The sequence below is a fragment of the Apus apus genome, chromosome 16 (genome assembly GCF_020740795.1).
Source record: "Apus apus isolate bApuApu2 chromosome 16, bApuApu2.pri.cur, whole genome shotgun sequence".
Taxonomy (NCBI): Eukaryota; Metazoa; Chordata; class Aves; order Apodiformes; family Apodidae; genus Apus; species Apus apus.
Genome location: NC_067297.1, coordinates 8,457,554 through 8,480,403, shown reverse-complemented (window position 1 = coordinate 8,480,403; position 22,850 = coordinate 8,457,554). Strand labels below are relative to the sequence as shown.

Here is a 22,850-nt window from a genome sequence, read left to right as displayed (position 1 = left end):
AAGAAAAACGAGCTCCTGTGCAACAAAGCCCCTCTTGCTTTGCCAATGGTAGGACAGTACCTTGGCTAGGATGGCTAGTCTGGGCTTTTGATGCAATTAAAATATCTGCTAAATCAAATCTTGAGGAAAAGTCTAGTTCTGATCCCAGTTACACTGCCTCAGCTAGGCACAGATTTTCCCAGTGCTGTCAAACCAAGGCAAAAAAAATTCCCATAGACAGAAGCAGATCTCAAAGGTTCAAAGAGAAGGGCCTCTCCCATGCAGGCACTGGCTGAGAGATGCAGGAGCACATGGGAGCACGGGCAGGAGCTGGGGTGTGAGTAGGTTTGTCCAGCAGCATATGTAACAGACAGGGTGTGAGGAGAGGATTTGGTTTTGCTCTGCGGTAGGTAGATAGTACTGAGCAGTGTTGTGGAAACAGATAAATCAATCTCTGAACAAAGCTTGCTCAGATACCAGAAGCAAGACAGCTCCGATAAGGCTGCTAATCTGACCTCCTGGTCTGTGTATTCTCTGTGCAAAACACAAACTGAAGCCAAACAGCACAAACACAGAAGCAAACAAAGGGGCCAGAGGCAGAAACACAAAGCTCACCAGATCTATACTGGAAAAGGAAATCACTCCAAAACCTTCAAGGGGGAAGCATCCTGTTCTTAACCATCCTAAAGTACTACAGAGACACAATATGAATTAATAGTTTATACTACATATATATTATCATAGTTAGGCAATATACTGCTCCTCCTGTGGCAGAAGTACCCTCATTTGCCAAATTTACTACTGGAGTTACTGTGCTGGTAATCACTGGCTGTGCCAATGCTCTGGATCAATAGCACAGATGAATTTACTCAAGTGACTTCAGCAGAAGTGCATGGGTGAGCCGAGGAGAATTTGGATCATTGCTCTAGGCATAAAAACCTATTTAAGCAAGTTACCCCATCCAACCAGCTTATCTGTCACTGTCCACACAACTCCCTGCTGACAGTAGAACAGGGGTTGGCAGCATCTGCTGTCTGCTTAGAAAGCAGTGTCAGATTTGTACCTGACTTAGGTACCTGACTAAAGATAACTGCTGCATGCATCACAGACTTGGTTTTTAACAGCTAACCCCAGGAATAAAAACTAGTAAGACATTGGTAATCCTACAGAGACCAGGTCTGTGCTTCCTGAGCTTTGGAAGTCTATGACAGAGATACCTTTCACAGGTGTCTCTGCATAGTCCAACACAGCCAGGCCTATGTGGACCTCTGTAGGTAGTACTTGTGTTTCACAGTATTTGAATATTTAAAGAACTTTGCAGAGGGGAGAGACCTGGCAGGATCCATTTTCTTCCCTAGTCAGTTTATCAGACAATAAAGACTACCTGGGAGACCTTTTAAGCTGCTTGTGCTAAGCAGTGATTCAAATGCAACTCTAGCAAACCTGGTTTCAGTCATGCCTTATAAAGTGTGTGAGACCTTTCACTAGCGAGCACTTACTCTAATGAGTACTCCAGTAAGGACAACTGCATTGCCTGTAAAAATAGCTCTGAAATCTAAGTAGAAGGTAGATAACTGAGTTCCACAGCTGACTTTTACCTACACAGGCTCAGACTTTCTTCTCTCCCTCCTGCTGGAGCTAATCACCTGAAGATGGGAAAGCAGCAGTTTGTACAGCCAAGGAATTGTCCTCCTGGAGAGGAGTCCAGTGGCACACAGACATCAAAGATCTCTATATCAGCACCTTATTTCCACAGACATTTCTTGGCCTTGCAGAGAGAAAGGAGGCATCAGGGATCTGCTGGGGGATAACATGGCTTTTGCCAGTGCTGTTTTACAGTGGTTATTCAGCCCAAAGGAGACTCGTGCATTCCAGCAGATTGAAGCAAATGCACTAAAGAATTCCAGAGGGCCAAAACTTTTCTTTGCATTTTCATCCCCTGAGTTTAGGTTATTTAGATGTGATTTTCAAATTATGGTGTGAAATAGCTAACCTTCTCCTGTAGCATCCTGGCACTAAATGTCTCTGTCTGAGAGAAAGGTTTTTAAGCATCAGTGCTCAGAGAGTCTGTTTCAAAAACCTCTTCCCTGGTTTAGTTTTCTTAATTGTTGCCCATTCTCACAGGATGACATGGAAATTACAGCTCAAGTACTGAAAGTATAAATCAGACTGTTGTGGCAAGTGAAAGGGCTTCCAGAGAGCAGCTCCATGGGAGGTGGTACGTGGCTTAAAATATTCAGAAATCGATATTGTCACCTTTTCTAAAAATATTTTGCTCATTTACTCAGACATCTCTTCAGTCCCTGAGAAAACAACGTCCACGCTGCTTGTGATGACAAAGCAAAATCAGGTCTATTGTCTCTTCAGCTATCTACCCTGCAGATGCCCTCAGACTCTCCTCCAAAGCCAGTAATCAAGGACATACTCAGAAAAACTAAATAAATTTATTAGGCCTTTGCCATTGGTCAGGTTCCCAGAGCTGGCCCTTTTCTTCTGCATGTTTTCACTAAGTACTCCTCTCACTAGGGATACAAGACTATTAATGGTCCCAGGTTCATCCCAGCCTTGAGAGCAGATCCCTCAGAATACGTCATCCAAGCAAAATAAAGGGAGAGGCAGGTGGCTACAGCTGCTTTGCAAGACTGGGCAGAACACACATAGAGGAGCTTAGCCTGATGGCAAACAGCAAGTGGGTTCACTTTATCCTGAGGATATCTGTTCTTCCTCTTATTACAAGACCAACAAACTTCTCTATAGTCATTGAAGTGAGCCCTCTGAACAGACATTTCAGCAAGGTGACATAAAAGGCATAAACAAATGAACACACACAATTATCCAGAAATAAAAGGGCCTGAAAAATGCAGTAAGAGGAGTAGAAAACTGGTGTGAGTGCTCCTCTGGATCTTCCACTGAATTTCCCACAACAAAGTCAGCTAAACCAGGTGAAATAAAAAGCTACTTCAAAGAACCACAGAAGCTCAAGCCCACACCCTCACTGAAGGATGAGAATGGCAAACAGAGCGACCTGAAAGCAGAACTCAGCTCCAAAATAACAGTTCCCTGAACATCTACGGACTTGCATATACACACACAGCCCACTCCATTTACATCTACACCTGATCACAGGTGTACATCACTTCAGCAAGCCAGCTGGTGAAGCTCAATTTGAATAAAGGACTATTTTACCAAAAAGAGTAACATCATCGTCAGTGCCCTCTGTTTTAGAGGACCTCTTTTGGATGCAAATGATGGCCTTTTCCCAGTGCTTCAGAGTTCAAAAAATCATGGTCAGAGAAGTCAAGCAGATGATCCACGCCACGCTTTTGTACACTGCCAGTGCAGACACTGTGGACAAGGAAGGAAGGTCAGAAGAGAAATTAGAGGTAAGCCAACACTGAAAGAATGAAGCCAACCAAGCTTTGAAGCTATCTTCAGCAGGTGAAATTCCATACTCACCACAAATAAGAAATTCACAGCCTAGATTATACTGAGAAATAAATTACAGAAGCAAGATTGTCACCCTCAAGCCCAGCAGTACTGCCATGCATTTAAACTCAAAGTAACTCCAGCTCAATGAGAGGACCAGAGATCAAGATGCGTCAAGCTACTCCCTGATTACTCCCTTCCATTTCATAAGTCAAGCAAACCTTGGTTAAGGAGATAACCTTGCTACAGATAATTTTTATGCTCTTTTTATGTTTGGCAGGACTTGTTGAATACCAGCAACAGCCAGTTGCACTTTAGCTTGTCTCCAAAACTGTCTGGGAAACCTGGATTTCAAGAAAATCTGAAAGGATAAAAACTTTAGGGCAGAAAGACAATTTTTAATCTCTTGGCACCTGCTGTGCTGTCCTTGAAACAGGTTTTGCCTTCACCTACGAGGATTTAAAATATTCACAACCATTTCCATGGCACTATAGCAATGGGTTTTAGGAAAGGCAGATACAAGTCATATGCACATCCAATTAGCACTTGGCTGCTTTAGCTCTGTGCTCTCAGGAGAAGACGACTTCAGGTCAGTGGGAGGATCTCTATCTGGTTTTTACTCTCAGAAAGTAAAGTTCTCTTATTTCAGAGGACAGTTTTGATCAATAGGACTAAAACAAGGTTGGAAGCTGCTTTGCTGTCATTGGCTTCCTTCCTTCCTGTTATCCAGAACATCACAGGCTCTTTTCATTCTCTTCCCCCCTTTCATTTTTTAATTTTAAAATAAGTGATGGAAATGACTATCAAGTGAAACCCCACAAACAATAACAAAAATCAAAGCATGCCAAGTATTCTGAGTAAAATAGAGGGAGTACCCATCAGTAAGGTTAGAGAGGGGCATTAATAAAAGGAAGATTTGTTAAACATGACTCATTCGTTTTCCTTCCTTTCATAAATCTTACTATTTCCTTGGAGAACAGCCATGTACTCAGTAGCTAGGACTGCATTCGTAAATGATGCTCTTGGTTTAACTACCACATGCCTTTACTTACTTACAAACATCACATATATATAAAAAAAACCCCTAAAGTCAAAACCAGTCCCACCTCCCGCTATCAAGGTTATTCATTTAAAGCCAGACTTTCTAATCCTCTAAACCTGTGTGGTGGTTATAGATGTGAATCAACCACACTGCAGCTCTTCACCACAAAGATGAGAAACCCATCTTTGCTTTTCCAATTTCAACCACATCTACAAAGAAACTGAACTGGAATGCTTCCTAAAATGCAACAAAACCAGCATCAAAGATTTTCTTTCCACCTCTGTAAATGTTGCTTTTAATCCTATATAGTACAAATGTTTCAAGTTCTCAATGAAAGAATTATTCAATTACAAAATTACCACGTTATTTTCTTGTAGAAAGCCCAACTTTCTTCCCATCTACAAATGCAAAAAGTAGAGACATTACATTTAAAATATTACCAGTATATGAAACACAGAGTACTGAGAGAGACTTTAAAATCACTGCTGGAATGGAGATATATTTTTGTATTTGCCAATATTTTGAAGAGCTGAATGCAATTTTGCCCATTTTAGAAGAGATATTTACCCACTTTTATCTATGAAACCTTTGGAGCTTTTATTCTTGATGTGTCTATTTAAATAGAGTACTGTTATTTTGAATATTATGTTATATTTTTATAGGGGCTAGCCAAATATCAGCTCATGAGGTTTTCTGCCCTTATTTTGAGGAAAAAAATCTTGACCTTTCTGAAATCACTAATTATGAGTTTCCTCAGATACATATATCAAGACTAACACAGCTAAAGTGGAAATCAGTCTTTTGGACTTGACCATCACTTTGCAATACAGGTCAGGCCTGTAACAATGTTTATGTACCTAAGCTTCAGTAACTGATCCAGAGCAACTGAAAATACTTGTTATAAGCTGTGTGGTAAAGAGATATACTGCAGCCTAACTTAAAAATAAAATAAAAAGGAAATGTAGTTGCTCTTTTCCACTCTTGTCTTCACTATGCACACAGCCTTGAATTACTTAACACAAAGATAATATGAAGAAGCCTCTCATCAGTACAAGGAAAGCACACAGCTGAGAGTAGTACCCACAAATAAGCTGATACTTTTGGAGCTGTGTGCTAATTTTGTCAGATGCATGTTAGCATCAGACCATAAACAAATGAAATAGAAAAAGCTGAACCATGAGAATCTGTACTTGGATATGAGAAGGTGCAGTTTCATTAACATAAGGCTGGCAGTCACACTTCACCTTCACATGTGGCTTCACCTCTTCCTCTGCAAAGGAATTACTCTTCAACTGAACGTTGCCAGCTGTAAAAGCTTCCTGTTGGCGAATCTGAGTGGACATTCACATGATTCATTTGCAGCCTGTTTCCAACCCTTACTTCTGGTATGAAAATTTGAAACCATTTTCAACCAACCCTCGGTCCATGAAGAGTCAGCTGTCCTTTTAAAAATACTACTGCACCTTTTAAGTATGCAGATTGCCAGGTTGAATTTTAAATGCAATCATTTTGCTTCCAGTACACTTTAAAAATCAGGATCACAGGCTGCATGAATCAGTCCTCTACACCCAGGACCTGCTATTTCCATCATTTTAAGCCTGCGTGCTGCAACTTTGTGAATTTTCCAGTTTTTTCCCCCAGTTTCCTTCATGAAATGCAGGTGCAATATAAACCCCATTTATCATACTGGAAATTGCTACTGTATTTAATCTTCCCAAAGACAGCAAAATCAAATGATGATGTGTAAAGAATGATAATTTGTTAAATTCAAGGGAATACTCCAAACTCATCCCTCCATGTCTGTAATAGAATAGGTCAAAGAGGTCTAATGCAAAAGACATGGGTAAGAAGACATGATGTGAGCATACATAATGAGAAGATGAAAACTCTTAATCTTTACAGATTGAATAAAATCTCATTAAATGCTGTATTGATTGTTGTGTATTACTGCAAAGAGACAGTGAAAAGGGAAAAAGGCAATTACAGTGAACTTTTTAGTCTGACCCTTCAATTGCCTTTGTCATGAGAGGTTATGCTCCAATTGGGGCATCAAAATTCTTTATCCTCTATAGTAAATCCACAGAATTAGATGCAAAACATTAGGGGAAAGATTCAGTCAATTAATTATTTTTTATTTTTCCCACTTTACAAAAAATAGGGGCAAAGGAAGAAAATACCACAGTGTTACGATGCCATTTCATGAACTGCTGCTAAGTCCATCTGGCAATAGACTTCTATGTTGACTGACAATAAATTATATTCATCAATAGAAATATCATAGTGAAAATGAAAAAAAAAATATACATTGATGAACTAGATCCAGAATAGCTCCAGTTTTCAAAGTAAAAGTTATACGCAAGGTCAAATATGAAGTGGTAATATACAGGTTCATCAAGGAAATTCCACTGACATTTCATTTCTTTCCTTTCCCTTTGCATGCTCCTTCCATTCACTTCCACCAAAACCAGCAGCTGAGCACAAATAAAGCTCTCAGAAATGCTCTTTTTAAGTTGCCAGAAAACCAAAGCACGAGCCAACAAGAAACTATTGTTTGGGTGTATGTCTGCACGACTCCACAGAGAATCATTGCAATTCTCATTCAGTCTATTCTCAAAATTCTTGTTCTGCCAAAGGTAACTGCAAGGACCAGCTTTCTACTGACTTTCATGCATGCTCCTCTGTGTTCTACACCCACCCCCCCAGGCATTGTATGCACAGTTTTTATTCAGGTGGAAAAGATGAGTTCTCTAGTGATCAGGCTTAGGTTGCCTCTTGATACACTGGGACCGATAATACTTGTGTTTATTTTTCCTTGCAGAAGGTCCCCTTTCAGATAACATTTACTGGACTGCAGGAAAACAAACAAGTGTGACAGAAACAAAATTCTGTATGGGTGCAGCTGCAGGGCTCTTCTCCCTCAGAAGTGTCTTTCTATTGCACTGAATCTTTAACAGGGTCCCTAGAAAATCCAGGTAAGGTCCTACCAGTTTAGGACTAATTCAAACAGAAGAGAAAAATTAAATAGAATAATGCTGAGATACTTTATTACCCAAAATATAAGACACTTAATAGGTGGTTTAAATTTCCTGATCTCAAAACAGAAAGAACCAACAGTAGAAAACTGAAATACTGTTCTGGACAGACCTACTGTAATAATAACACTGAGCTGGACTCAAACTCCTGGTGCTTGCAGGAGTTCTGGGGTTGCAAGGAATTCACATTCCTTATGAATAAAATCTGTCTACCCACATCTGTCCCTATAAAAGTGACTTTGACCCAAGTTACGAAAAAGTAACATCCAAGGTGACCTCAGAGGGCTCTTCAACCTTGTGATGAAGCAGGACACACCACAGTGTCTGAGAAACCTTGCTCAACACTAGGATGAAACTGCACAGGTCCAGAGCAGAGTGCTTGTGTAAGAACAGTCTTTCCATGAGATACAGTAGAGCACTGTCACAGACAGGCTCCCTTGAATCTCAGTGCTGCCAGAGCAGCATTATTCCCATTAATGGCATAAGTAATGAGTCATAATATTAAAAACAAGATACCAGTGAGCTAAACCCAAACACAGATGCTAGATGCTGATTTCCCCTACAATGATGCAACCCTGATGATTTCAGTGGGGCACCTCCTAATTTTTTAGGACTCTTCAGTTTTGTTGCCACAAAATGAAAAGAAAAAAAAAAAATAAAGTGCCAAGATATTTTTTCACAATGATGGCAAAATAATTAACCTGTGTTAATGCACCACTGTGAAATAATAAAAAGCCCGACTGCATCAGAGACAAAATTAAGGGAAATTAATAGGAAATGTGCATATAACGGCTTGAAAAATCTTTCTGTATTTTCTGTTTAAGAACTTCCAAGATGAAACTGCCTATAGTGTTTATTTTGACCTGAGGAAGCAACATAACATTTAAGTGCAAGTTCCATATCCAACAAACCAAATTAAAGAAGAAGAAGAAAGTCTCCAAAACAGAGGCATACTTTACAGAGAACTTCCTGTTTACCATGAAGCCAAAGCCACTACATGCCATGGGGCCTGTCTAGCAAATTAAGGACTCCTGGTGTCTCTCCAGGGGATGTTATGCTGAGATGAACCCAGAGCAGGTAAATCCTTCCTAAAGTCTCACCTATGAACAACTCCAAGAAGAAAATCAATTCAGACCAAAAAAAAACCCCAACCCATTCATTTGAGCCACAGCGAATATAGCTTAGGGATTGATCTACATTGAGTTTGGGAACACTACAGCTTTTTTGAATTTGAGAGCAGGATTTCCCTCTTAAATCCTACATCCTTGAAAACCTCTCCAAAATATGGTTAGGAAACACAGCTGTTGACACTTTCCCTCTAATTCATGAATGTGTAGTTTTGTGACTAACATCCACACTCCACACTCCCCTTTTCTCTTCTCTGTTTCTACAGATGTGTGCATAAGGGGATGACTATTCTACAACACTTGCTGGCATAGACTGTATATTATCATAGCAGTCTAGCATACTTTGATTTATACAGTCATTCAGAAAGTAGTAATAGGAAATATGCTTTACTCCAACCCTCCTATTTATCTGTATTTTGAGACTACAGTAGCCTTTGTTAAATCAATATTATGAGTAAGATTTTCACAAGCAGCCTAGAAGCACATTTGCTACACTTAAACGTATTTACGCCGCAAGTTCTATTTGGTGCTAGACACTAAATGTTACATTTATAATCTCATTTTAAAAAAATCACTCTTTCAGCCCCGTTTCATCTAAAGCACTGATGTATTTATTCACATGCTTATGGCTTTGATGTTCTACATTTAGAACTTTATTAATCTACGCAAATACAAACCTACTGGTTTAAAAGAATTAGTTTCTATATGAAATATTAGTTGCTCCTGTAACAACTTTTATTGCTTAGCCCCACAGAAGGGCTCTTTGCTTACCTACCAAGATTTTTCAAGGCTGATGAATCAGAATGGTCTACCATACAAAGAAGTGGTGGATGCTTCCCCTCCTCATTAAAGATAATCCAAAATTTAAATGGCAACATCATTGGGGGAACATATGGGTGATATGTTTCAATAGACCATTAAAAGTACACAGCGTAGGAACTCACTAGAATTTTTTAAAAGTAGTTCTGAGACCAAGTATTTGACTTCCAGCTATACCCTAACAGTGTATTTAGTATACAAATACCTACCCGTGCAGAGTTAATAGATCCAGGCCAACTGTAAAACCTGGAACAGCGCGTAGGGACTCGCACCAATCCTTAAACCCAGGACTCTGCAGCCTCCCTAACTTCGTACCTATTGAGGAAGTCCTGACTTGGGACTGAGAGTTGGCAGGGGGCGAGGCTCAGCAAACCCTTCAAGCAAAACCCTGCAGCCACCTCTTTCCCTTCGTTTTCAGCACTTCAGCAGTGGGGTCAGCTGGTGGGTGCTCGGGCTTCCCCCTCGCGGGCGGGCTCTCTTCCCCCAGCTTCAGCTCCCTCCCAGGACCAGGGGCACCCCAGGACGGGCGCTGCGCCCCCTCCCAGCCCTCCGTACCATTTAGCTGGTTGTAGACCACTTCCTCCAGGTGGTCCAGGCGCTGCAGGATGGACTCCCGGTCGGCCAGGCTGCCCACCTTGGCGCCGCGGCTCCTGGCCCGGCGGTCCGCGCTCCGGACGATCTGCACCAGCTCCTGGGAGCGGTCCTGGATCCTGCAGTAGACGGAGAAGAGGATGATGCCCACGAAGACCAAGATGTTCACCGTCAACAAAGTTTTGATTTTCCGTGCCACCGCCATGGGAGCGGCCGGTGCGGGGACGGGGGGCACATCAAGGCGCGGCGGCCGGCGGCCTGGCGGCCCCCCGGGAGCGGGGCGCGCCGGGGGCGCGGGGCGGCGCGGAGGGGCGCGGAGCGGAGCTGTCCTTCAGCACCACCGCGCCGCTCCCCGCCCGGCGCCCGCCCCGGCGCGGAGGGCTGGGCATGGGCACGGAGCTGCGGGGCAGCGCGCAGGGAGCGCGGGGCGCGGAGCCCGGCCGCTGCTGGCCGCGGAGCCGCCGCTTCTCCTCCTCCTCCTCCGGCGGCTCCCGCTCGCCCTCGCTCTCCGCCGCCCCAAACGCAGAGCGCCGGTGCGGAGTGACGTGCTCCGGGGGATCTCATCTACATGCACACGGCGGAGCTGCCGTGCCGCGCCGTGCCGTGCCGCCCCGCCCGCGGCTCCCCGCCCCGCAGCCCGGCCCCGCAGCCCGGCCCTCCGGCCGCCCACGGGCCCCGCGGGCCAGCCCCGGCCCTCGCCGCTAGATTTCGGCACGACGGATCGGGGAACGAGCTTCCCTCCCACGGAAGACACCAGTGGCCATTTTCTCCTCCTTGCCCACCTAGAGGGCCCTCGAGCTGCCCGAGCGTGGCTACAGGCGACTCCTGAGAACGGACAGGACGAAGATGGTCCTTGTCTACGGGCGCAGCCCCTGGAGGGGAAGTGCTGCTCCAGCCACCCCAGCGCTGGAAGTGAGCTGAACCGAGCAGGAGGGTGAGCTGCTAATGCACTCAGCTCCGTGGGTTTCCCAGCAGCCAAAGTACAACCTCGGCCAGCGATGCTACCTGGAAGTGACATGGCTGGGACCACATCCACGTGCAAAAGAAATTCTTTCCAAGCCAACACAGGTGGAGAAAAGCAGCCTAGCCCCTTACCCTCAAACAGCCACCCAGTGACTGCCGAAGAACTACCAAGATCTTGAAGCCTGATACCTAGGGACATTAGAGAAAGCCTTTCAGTTGGCAGCTTCTCCATTCACGTTCACAGTAGTCCTCTTATACCATCTCACTGAGAGGGTTGCAGATGACAAAATAATCCTGGTTGTGGGAATTTTTTCCTGTCATCCTTCCTTCTTGATCTCAAGAGCTCCCAGCTCAAAATGCAGCAAAAGTGACAACCTCCCTTAAATCACTGTAACTTGGCGAGGTCTGGTCAGGGTTTCCTGAGGTATTAACTCTCCACTGCTGTTCTACTTCTGATCCTCTTGTTCTTCACCTTCAGTAAGGCCCTTTGAGGGTTATAGTTTGTTTTAAAAGACACTTATTTCCGTCTCAGAAGATTTCTCCCCTTGTCTTTCGGGGATGACCAATGAAATCTGTGCTGGAAGGATCAGCAGTGCAGAACAAGCCTAGATTAGCATTTCACCACAATCTACTCTTATCCCTGGCAAAAGATGTCACAGATTTCTGCAGTGTCATCTCTTGCAACTAGGTGTGTCTCTACAGAAATGTGTACAACTTCCTACACTACTGTATTAAGCACAAATAATCCCTGAATGCAGGGTCAAATGTTCTTTCACTGAAGCAGTAATAAAATTTTCTCAGTCAGCTCAGCAGAAGCAGCTCAGAACCTGCAATTTTTCAGTGTTTTGATTATTTCAGTAGTATTAATATTACAAGTCTGTCATCGCTTTACATTTTCCTAGAAAATCCCAATTTGGCTTAAGAAAATGTATTCAACTAATGCTCAAGTGTGGCTTATTAGATGTCTCCACAGCATTTAATATATTATAGCAACACCTGCTGGTCTGGATATGGTTAAGAAACTGTTAGATCACTATTTCCGTTATAAACTCTAAATTCACAAGCTGGCCACAAAAATTTAGCTTGGATTCTGACATGAGTGTGTGGTTTGTCCCAAGAGTTAAAAGCCCCCTTTGACTTGCTCAGAGAGTTTACCAATTTTTGATGGTGTTTTTGGTTTTTTCCCCCTCACATCATTGCAGTTTTAAATGGGGTCTTTCAAGGACATTATTTCATTCATGATTGACTTAGGTTAAATAGTTCTTTCCTTTTGCTAAGTAAATGTTCTTAAGTGATTGGCTTAAAATAGCCTACAGTGTGCAGAGAAGAACATAAGAATATGCTTGTATAGCTGAAACTTACCAAACACCACTCAAATAATAGCTGGCTCTTATAGATTATGATTCATTCAGAGATACCAAAGCAAGTTACAAAAGATACACTATGAGAGCTGAATGAAAGATGACAGTAGTGTTTTTGGAAAAATTTCAAGGTCAGAAAATGTATTTTCTTTTTGCATTGGAAGCAAACCAAAAAACTTGGAAATATTTTCATATAAATAGCATTGAGTTGAAGCCCCCGTTTCCTGCCCAAAAGGGTCAGGTTCCAATTTTTCTTCTCTCAGAAAGGCTTCTATTGCCAAAAGAAAACTAGATAAAAATCAATATATGCAACATCTGGATTTCAGTGAAAATGCTTTAGCTGAAACCACACCAATCAGCTCTGATTGCTGACCCATCTTACAAATAGGCAACATGGGAATGCATTGATAACTTGTTCCAAATCAATCAAACAAGCCAAAAGCAACACCAGGATCCCATTCCAAATCACAAATCCAGTTTCTCTCTCCCATGCTACTACTCTCTGTCACTATCACTCTCTTTTATTGATTTTTACTCCTACTTGTCTCCATAGGGCCCATGTTTTCACTCATCATCCAAGATGGATTAGGAAGATGCTACAAAGAAACACCAAGACACTGTGTATTCAAATGACACTCTATAGTGGGTCATACTCTCTGCATCTATCATGGTGCTCAGCCAGAATAAACACCTGAAGGACAGACAGCTGGCTGAAGATGAAGATGATGTTAAGTAGCTAGAGGTAAAGACTCTAACAACAAACAAACAAACAACAAACAGTGAGCACTCTAAAATAGCCATCTGTCAGAGGAATCTCCTCTCATGTAGTAAAGATGGTTTATTGCCTTGGGGCACTTCTGAGTTACTACTGGACTGTCAAAAAGCTAAGGCTGCAATGATAACCACAGCATCAAAAACTAAACATTGCCATTATCTGTGGCTCTCCTTGAAACTCTGCTTGGTCTTGTATAATGTTGATCTTGCAACAGTTCTCTTTGCTTCTGTTGACTCTTGGTCACTGCAGAACACTCCATCTTAGCACAAAGGTGTTGATACAGAGAAAAACTTCAATTGCTTCTGCATTTACAGTCCTGTTCCACTTGGATACTGGGGTCAGAGACAGTAAATTTCACTTCAAACAACACCAAACTAAGACTTAGAAAATAAATTTTACTCTTAGAGCCATTATCTGCAGAGCCCATTGTGCAACATGACATCATCATCTGCACATTTCCTAAGTTCAAGTATTCCGCAAAAGGGAAGAAGAAATTATAAAAAGACTACATCAGCCCTACAAAGTATAATCTCTACAGCAGAATCCTTAGAATCACCATGCCTTCTATTGCTCAGTTCCAAATGTGGTGGGTACATACTCAGGTAATCAATATGAATTTCCATTTTTTTATAAGATGTTTTCTGTTGAATTTCACTTTAATGTCCTGAGAAGGAGATGAAGGAATTGGCTTGCTGTTGAAACAAAATAAGTAAGATTTTACTTATGGGGACAGGCAAGCACAGGGATTGAGAAGTTGCCTGAAAGATTTTGAGTTTTAAAAACCTTGGGTTAAAAAACAAAAAAACTGAATCCAAGTTAATAACCATAAAATCATTCCCAGACACTTTTCCACAGGGATGCAAGATTGATTTACCATATCTAAAAAGACATACCTTTCTGATCATTCTACTGCATGCTGTAAAACATTTGCAAGAATGAATAATGTGTAGAAGGGAAGACTTCGATGTTGAAAGTATTTGAACAACAGCTTTAAAGAAAAAAACAACACAACACGCCAGTAAAGTATTATGCCAGTGATGATCTGCAATTGGAGATTCCAGCTGTAGTTCTGCACACATATCACCTACCATTTTCCTAACAAAAACCCAGCAGCATTCGCTAGCCCATTGCTTAGAGTTTTGCTACAATACTTCTCTACTTTAAGCAGTACTTATTTAGAAGAAAACAGCAACAAAAACAGACAACAAAGCCTAAGATCTGTTAAATTTCCCAGACATACAGGACGGAGGCCCTCATCCTGTTGCAAAGAGGTATTGCAGCCCACCAAATAATGGTGCAATTTAGTCTTTGTGCAGCCTCCTTCTCACCAGAATTCCAGCAGACTCTACAGGAAACATAAACACAAGGTTTGCAGGAAGTTTTTATTCAAAGTTTGCTAGGAAGTTAGGGGATACGTAAATAAGGAAACCTTAACTGTCTCGTACTTGAGATGTTTCCAACCAGGCTCTTATCTTTTCTGCTGCAGCTTTGGAGATGACAAGCTGGAATTATAGTGGCACTAGAAGGCCAATAGCCAAATAATTCCTCTTGCAACAAGACACTGCCAGGTCCTTAGGGCTTCTAGCTGCCACCCTGCTCATGTTGATGTAGAAGCTTTGTAGTATGTTCACATTTGACCATTTGGCCTGTCACTGCTCTCAGTGGCAGTGGGTGGCCAGGTGCTTCACTCAGAGCAGAATGACAACACTAAAAGCTGTGCTGTGGTTCCAACTAAGATGAATGCATTTATTTTAGTAAGATGACCTCTCTGCTATACTTATTACAGACACAAAGCCATAAGCATTCATTAGTGCAGTCACAATTACAGAGTGCAAAGACTCATTCATAATCACAAACCCCACTGAAAGCATTATGCACAACACAGGGAGTAAGTATTCACAAGATAAGCCTGGAGGTGCTGAGCTTTAACTTCATCTTGAGGATGGTTCTAAGTCAAATAAGATACCTTAAAATCTGAACAAATCTTTCAGAAATTGTACAGATATATATATCCTTTTAAATTTGGCAGTTTTAGTCTCATTGCTATTTCACTTACTGACGTTACACAGAAGTTGTCTAAGTGGAATTTTGGGATGCTTCCTTCTACAAGTGCAGCAATTCCCACTTGCACATAGGACAGTTCTTTAAACGTACAGCCCGCACTGAGTTCTGGCACCTGCAGCTGTGACACGAAGATGCACTACCCGTGTGTTCCTCGTATTGTATTAAAACTACAGGTGGACTCTCCAGAAAGGATTTATAATACACATCACAAGTGCAGGCAGATCTGCTGCTTTTATGTGATATTGTGCTGATGACCACACTGTAGTAAATAGCATTCAGATAAAACCCAACAATTATCTAAACATGCATTAAAAAAGCTGAATAAACTTGTCATTGTAAAAACAGAATATAAATACCTGCCAAGTCTAAAATATTCAACCCACATGCTTACATTTTACAAAGTTCTAATTTATAAACATTACAGCTCTTGCCAATTTTAATAAGAATGAGCTGAGCTCCTACCTTTTTAAAATCCTACTGCATAGTCCTCTGTCTATTTTCTATTATTATCTCCTACTGTAGTTTCAGAACAGGTCCTTGTTTGCTAAGAGAGGTTTATCACCATTCACCAAGATCAAATATAATTTACATGGCCTTAGATTTACTCCATGCAACAATGGAAAAAAAAATACTTGAGGACTTTGTCTCCTACAAATGGCAGAGAGGCTCAGTCCATCTGTATCTCAAAAGGGGAAGGTGGTTGGAACATGCCTGACAGCTGCTGCCTGGGGATCCTAGGTTGCAGATTGATGTTTTTGATAACCATCATAAATTACTGTAAGGAATTTCAGAGGTACTGTGATAAGACAGAGATAGAGAGAGGCTTGCACACTAGAAATAAATCTAGGAAGTTTTCAAGGACAGCTTCTATGTTTATGAGAGTTCTAGTAAAGAAAATAAATGTGCAAGAGATATATAAATGTAATGTAATATCTAGCTATTACAGATACAGAAATTACCTCATTATATTCCTTGAGATCCATCTTTGCTTGTTCTGCTGCCAGAAAACTTACAAAAACTTAAACAATATAGCCAGGCAGTTTTGTATGCTGAGGCTTCTGCTTTTCATGCCAGTCAATATTGTCTTCTGGTTCCCTGTGTTCCCTCTTCAGCTGCAGTCACTGTCTCTGCTCTCATACTCTGTATAGCCAGAGACTGCTAGTTGACAGTACTGTTTTTTTTTAAAAAAAATGGTTCATGAATGATGTTCCTCATCCCAGGAACAAATTAATCTTTGGCTCTATCTGTCAGATGATATCTATGGACTATGATCCTAAGTTCCTCCCTGGAATCCATGTGTCTCATTTCCACCTTTACTTTTAAACAGCCAACCTTATGGCAACAGAATTGGCAGTCAGCTCTCATACTAGTATTTAATCAGATATTATCTTAGACAGAAAATACTATTCGGATCAAGTTTTATATTAAGGCATGTTTCTAATATAGTTGTGCTTTTAGGTAGAAGTCTGTTTACTGAAAGGACTCACAAAAGTAATTGGGTTTCTCAGATAGATGTTGAAGTTAACAGTAGTCCACGGGCAGTAAAATAGCCAGTAGACCCTAACAAAGCAGCAAAGACAGCTGAAAGGATTTTGCTCCCTGTCTGATCCAGGCAAATGCCTATGAAAGAGCTGAACATTATTACTGGCTTCAAATAGTTAAACATATTTTTCTACTAGAATTGCACTGAATTCAGTAGGGTACATTAATATCTGGCCATCATTGTCACAGTCCCAATTCTGCCATGAAGTACAGGCTTGTGGACTTGTGCAGGTATTTGCCCAGCCTGATCCACTTGTAGGAAAAGAGCCTCATCCAATATTTATCATTTACTTGTCTCTGTCTTGATGCACATAATTAAGAGATGCATGGCCCTCCAGCAAAACCTCCACAACAAAATTAAGAAACACAGACAGTCATAATGTCAAAGTCAGAAAGAGATTAAATATTCTAAGTGCAGCAGCACAGGGGTAAATTAGTATTGTTACCTTCTGACCCCCAGAGCTGCACCCAGTGCTGGCTTTAAACAATAAAAATAATGAGATTTTTAAATTTCATTTATTTTGAAACAACAACTGGCAGCTTGAAAGAAAACATGTTTTGGCAAACCAAGTTGACATTGACTTTTTTTTTTTTTTTTGCAAAGACTAGCTATACAGTGGCTTGTCACTGGGCAAATCTGAAAAATCTCTGCTGCCTCTGATGTGTGTTCACAGGGACTCTGCATTTGTGAGTAAAAAAAGGACATTTAGTACAGTCTGTAGCTGCTTTTAACAGAGATGTTCAGAATATTTAAATATAATCCAAACAATTTCTAACATTAATTTCAATGTATTTTTAAAAATATAATTAAAAAAAAAAAAAAAAAAGAAGAAGAAAATAAAAGCTGATGTATGGTAAATTTCCATCCTAGAAGTTGTGCCAGTGAGAAGTTGTAACAGATGGAAGTAGGATGGCAAAACTGAACTCATCTAGTTGAATTGAATTTCCAAATATTCCCACTAAAGGACAAAGTCCCATTTACAGTTTTGGAAGCTGTTTTTTTTTTTTTTTAATGCACTTGAGAATGAGCCAGTTGGTAGGAAAAAACTATAAAAACTTATAACTATATTGGACTATGCAAATGCTTCAAGAAATGTTATGCTATTTCCTGTTCCAGACCACAAAACTTCTCTAGTTCTCAATTTTTCCATCTGAAAATTGGGGACAGCTTGCCATAAGGGAAGTTGCAGAATTTGTTTTTATTAATCTTAATCTCTATTGATTTAGAGACTATATGCATCTTAAAAGTGCAAACCAAGAAAAACATAGAAAACCAATAAATACAGAAGCCCAACTGCATTTGATACTAAATACAGGGAGATATTTTATGTCACTGGCTTGATTTTTCCAAGTACAGACATGAATACCAGCCATAAAAGATAGCTCGTATTCCACCTATATAAAGGAAATACGAAATGGAAAGGATGAGATCTTTAGTTTTCTTTCTGCTATTTATTATTATACATTATAAGCAACATGTGTCCGATTGTATCAGCTCACAGAATTTTCTGACATTAAATCTTTTATGTCTATTGAGCTACTTTTAATTTACATAAACCAAAGATCAGCAACAAGCAGTGAATAAGCTGCTCAGTGCCAAGCCAAGCTATTGTTGGTGCTGGTTATTTCCTTCCATCCCTTGGGCACTCGGGCCCCTGAGAGGATGTGCCTCTCCCAAGGTTAGCAGGGAAAATACAGGTGGTTCCATTGCTATTTAACAAGGTTGCACTGAGCAAGCACTGCTGCTTGTTAGCATGCTTTGTTCGACACAATTAGTACCTTCCCTGCTAGAGTAAATACTAAAGGATAGCTGAGGTGATAGACTGAGGTTATTCAACTTCTGACAAAAGGTTAGGGGAATTCTCCTGAAACAGTAATTGTTTGCCACATGAAATACTCCAACTTCTTCACAGGAAAAGGGAAACTGTAACATCAGTTGGATTCGGGCAAAAGGAAATGAGAGGCAGGAGGGTTAATACAGAGGAATCTAATGGACTTATCAATAGCACCTCGGGGAGACTGGACAGAAAATACAGAATAAAAGAAAGTTAATAAAAATCTCAAATTCATCTGGTGTGTCTGTAGCTAAAATAACTGAGGCTGGTTTCCTCCTGTCTTCATTTTTGCAGTAACTGCGTAGAGAGGGAACTCCTGCATTACACAAAAAAGTGCCTTGGAGGATTAGGCACGGGATGTTTTCCCATGTGAGCAAAAAAATATAGAATGGCATAGGAAGAATAATATACGTCTAGGGGTGGCAACATTCATGACACTATAAAAACAGACCCACAAGTAATACATTGACTTAAAGGTCCAGAGCCCAATCCAGCCATTATGTCATTGTTACCCACCTGTCACAGATGCAACTATTGATTACTATCAGATTCATTCTGTTGATGAATCCCTCGGTCTGTATTTTAAAACCCCCATTTTCCCTCATGGCACTTTCCCAAATTTTTTGTTCTCAACGCTTGAATGAAGCATTTTTCTACAACAGGACCCTGATCTTGACTAAGTGAGATGCTTCCATCTGACACATAATACATAGACAAGACAAATAATAATGGGCAGCAGTGATAAGAACACCACATCTTTATAACATCCACTCTATGTATGACATAAATGAATACATCAGATTACTCTTAAAATAACCTAGTCTAAAATGAAATAAGTGAATACTGCCACATATCCCTGTAATACTAAAGTAATTGGAAGAGCTGGATATAAAGACCAGGCTTAGTGCTGACGAAATCCTCTGCCCTCAAAATGTAGATTCATGTAATTATCACTAACTGTGCACAGCATCAGTGTAAATTCAAACATGAAAACTGAACAAGCTGTACTGAGTCTGACCTTTGCCAGGTAAAACCTTCATTTTAAAAGAAAATCTGTATCAGAATCAGTGAATGTATGCCTTCTACACCCACCTAGCTTTCCAAAGCATGCTGCAGACAACTACAAGGACAACACTAAGATAAACAAACCTCAGCTTCATCTCAAGCAAAATACCATTTCTGTGGCATGCACAACAGTTCTAAGCCATGACTTTGCTCCTCAATTGAACAATTGCCTGAACTTGCAGCACAGAGGGCAACCAGAAAGAAAATTGTTCTTTAAATGCAGCTGACAAGAGAGCACCTGTGCAGAGCATGCCCACATGAGGGTTTCCTGGGCTGATGTGAGTAACCGAACCATGGACTTCAAGGGATTATGGCAGGATAAAACTACTTAACTTGGAGCAGTAAGAGACTCACACTTCTGTGGGCACAACTGGACTGTTGTGTAATGAGCTTTCGATTCAGAAATCCAGGGCTACATCTATAGCCTCTGGCTGCTGAAGATGAAAGTCACATTCTACAGATGCAATCCACAAGAGTTTCATGTGTTTGCTTAGCTAGGAAAGGCTTGCAGAGAAGAAAAAAAACCCAACAACAACACAACACTGGATGACATTTGACTTGTGTCATTGTCAGTTGATTTTATTACTGTAAGGCCTCAGAAACAAGAATTGGGGGGGGGGCGTGGGAGTGGTGGGTGGTGGTGTGTTTCCTAAATATTTATTTTCCTGGGATTTTGGGGTGTTTTTTGTGATTTTTGCAAGAAAGTATCTTGTTTACCCACTTATCACAGGCAAATTGTTTGAGAGACTTATTCTTGGTTGACTCCAGCATTCACATAATAAAAGAAAGCAAGCCCCCAAAAAACTGTAAAGACCATGAACTACAACCATAAATCCTTACTGCTGTGCATCTTTTGGAACATCACCTTCATAGCAGAAGAACAAGCAGAAGTTAATATGTCATCTGTTGCTACCAGTGCATCCTAATGCACTAGAAAAACATGCACCAACAAAACAATGTCTGGGATGCAGTGCAATATTGGCATTAAATCCCAGTCTGAGATCTAGCAATGCTATTGAATAACAGCAAAAGGCAGGACTTCACCTCAGGAAATCTCCTTACAAAAGAAGGATTGAAGTCCCATAGCTCTAGGATAAGAAAGCCTTAAGAACATGGAGCAAGTTACAACTGGCAAAAGTAAACCTTTTATCCACTTGTTTTCCACAGAAATCTCTCTCTCCAAGTTTTGGTACATGGCAGCAAATCTGACAGTGGTTAAAATGGCTAGAGATGTATCTGAATGCCTTTCTATCACTCCTCTAAATCATATTTAATCCTACAATAGATAATTCAGTTTTATGGTTGGACCTGATGGTCTTAAAGGTCTTTCCCAATCTAAATGATTCTATGAATCTTTAATGGGAATCTGGGGGTCTTGGGGTGCAGAGAAGATGGAAGACAAGACCCCTTTAGGGAATTAAAATCTATACCTGATAGGCAACAAGGCGCTAAACACTATCATGATGGACACAATTTGGTATGTTAGAGGAAAATTGCTTACTCTTTTGAGAATATATTGTCACAAGCCAGCTGCTCATACTGGATTAGAAAAGGGAATTGGAAAACACACAACACAATTAAAAAGCAATATTTGGTTTGCTTCTTGCAGTTCTTTTGCTCTTTCATACTAATTTCTTCTCTTTTTCATTTTTATTGAATTTAATATTAATATTGATATTCACAAATAATTCCCAAGGTTGATGTCTTTTAAAAATGCCTCTAGCATTTGTTTTCATACCATGGTCTGATCCCACAGCAGTAAACAGAACTATGCCAGTTTCCAACAGCCCAGGGTACAGCCCCAAGCATTCCCTGCTGACTTCAGTGGGAGAAGGACAATCTCTGATCACAGTCAACTTTCCATATCATTAGACCAGAATGAAAAGGTGGTCCAGGCTTTCAAGCAAGTACACCAAAATGAACCTAGATGTCTTTCACAAAGTTAGAAAAGTTGAAAGAAGGATCATGCTGGAGGCAAGACAGAATAGGAAATTTTCTCTTTGTATTCCTCTGATAGCACAAGTTGGAAATGGAGTTGGCACACAACAGAAATACCTGTTCGTTTAAACCAGCACTGAAGCTCCAAAAACCAAAGAGTAGAACTGGCTGTGAAAACCCACACAGAAAACCCAGAGATTTGCCAGATTTAAGGGTGAGTTCTCATTTTCCATCAAAGCGAAAAGCAGAGCAAATAGAATTCTCTGTTGCTCTTCGAAATATGAAGGGTTTTAAAGTTGCAAAGCCCCAACTCTTCCTTGTTGAAGAGAAGAAATACATACAATTATTTATTAGGTTTGGAAAACCTTTGGAAAATTTTCAGACAAATGCTTGTGGCAGCTTTCATTCTTTTCATTCTTGCTTTCATGAAACAACTTACATGATTAGAAAAGAAAGGTGGAAAGCAACTTTCTGTACTGAGTTGAAATAAATGGCTAAAATCAGAAAAGAAGAAACAGGAGAAAAAAAGCTCTCCAAAAGTGTGATTTTGCATTTCTAGTAAATTCCCTTAATCTTTAGACGAATAAATATGGCCCATTGTCCCATCTGTGACACTCTGAATGTTTTTAATCTTGATAACTTCTCATTTTGGGAAGCAAAACTTGTAAAAAATCTACCCCAGTTAACACAGTTGTTGTCTCCCAGCTGGGCTACCTGCCTCTGCAAACTGGCTCTCAGTGTGCCCCCTCAAAAGCAGTCTGATGTGGTTACTGAGTGCAATGCCTTTGAATTTTAGATTGCAGAATTCCCTCAATCTTTCAAGTGATTTTTTGTTTGATACTTGAAGTCAGGAAAGTCAATTGAAACTTAATTCTTTTCTTCTTTGATTTATAGCAGCTGTAGATTAAGAACCTGATGTAGGACAGATTCAATTGTTTCCTCACTGAAAACGGACCAGGAGTTTTCTTAAGGTTTGCACCTTGAATAATGGTTGTGTGGTTTTTATCGTGTTATACCACTATATTTTATTAGAAAGCAGCAGTCTGCCCTTATTTCCTGGAAATTCAGCAGTGGTGCATTCATATCTTGTCAGAACATGGCAATGACTCAGCAGCACTTAGAGCTCAGGACACAAGAGGACAAGGGGCCTGGCTAACCTGGGAGATGATTTCATGCATTAAAAAGTAGAATTTAGACACACAAAAATGGGCCAAAAGCATGTATTGCAATTGTTAGTAGGATATTTTTCATATAAACTTTGAGCTTGTTATTTTATTTCAAAATTTTCACA

General features: G+C 40.7%; 1 protein-coding gene across 1 annotated transcript in view; it reads right to left on the bottom strand.

The window, feature by feature from the left end:
• Positions 1-10,221, bottom strand: part of GALNT9 (polypeptide N-acetylgalactosaminyltransferase 9) — a 132,500-nt gene extending 122,279 nt beyond the window's left edge. Inside the window, exon 1 of the mRNA XM_051633783.1 lies at positions 9,981-10,221. Coding sequence (XP_051489743.1) covers positions 9,981-10,221 — 241 coding nt within the window. The remainder of the gene's footprint in view (positions 1-9,980) is intronic.
• Positions 10,222-22,850: the final 12,629 nt, after the last annotated feature.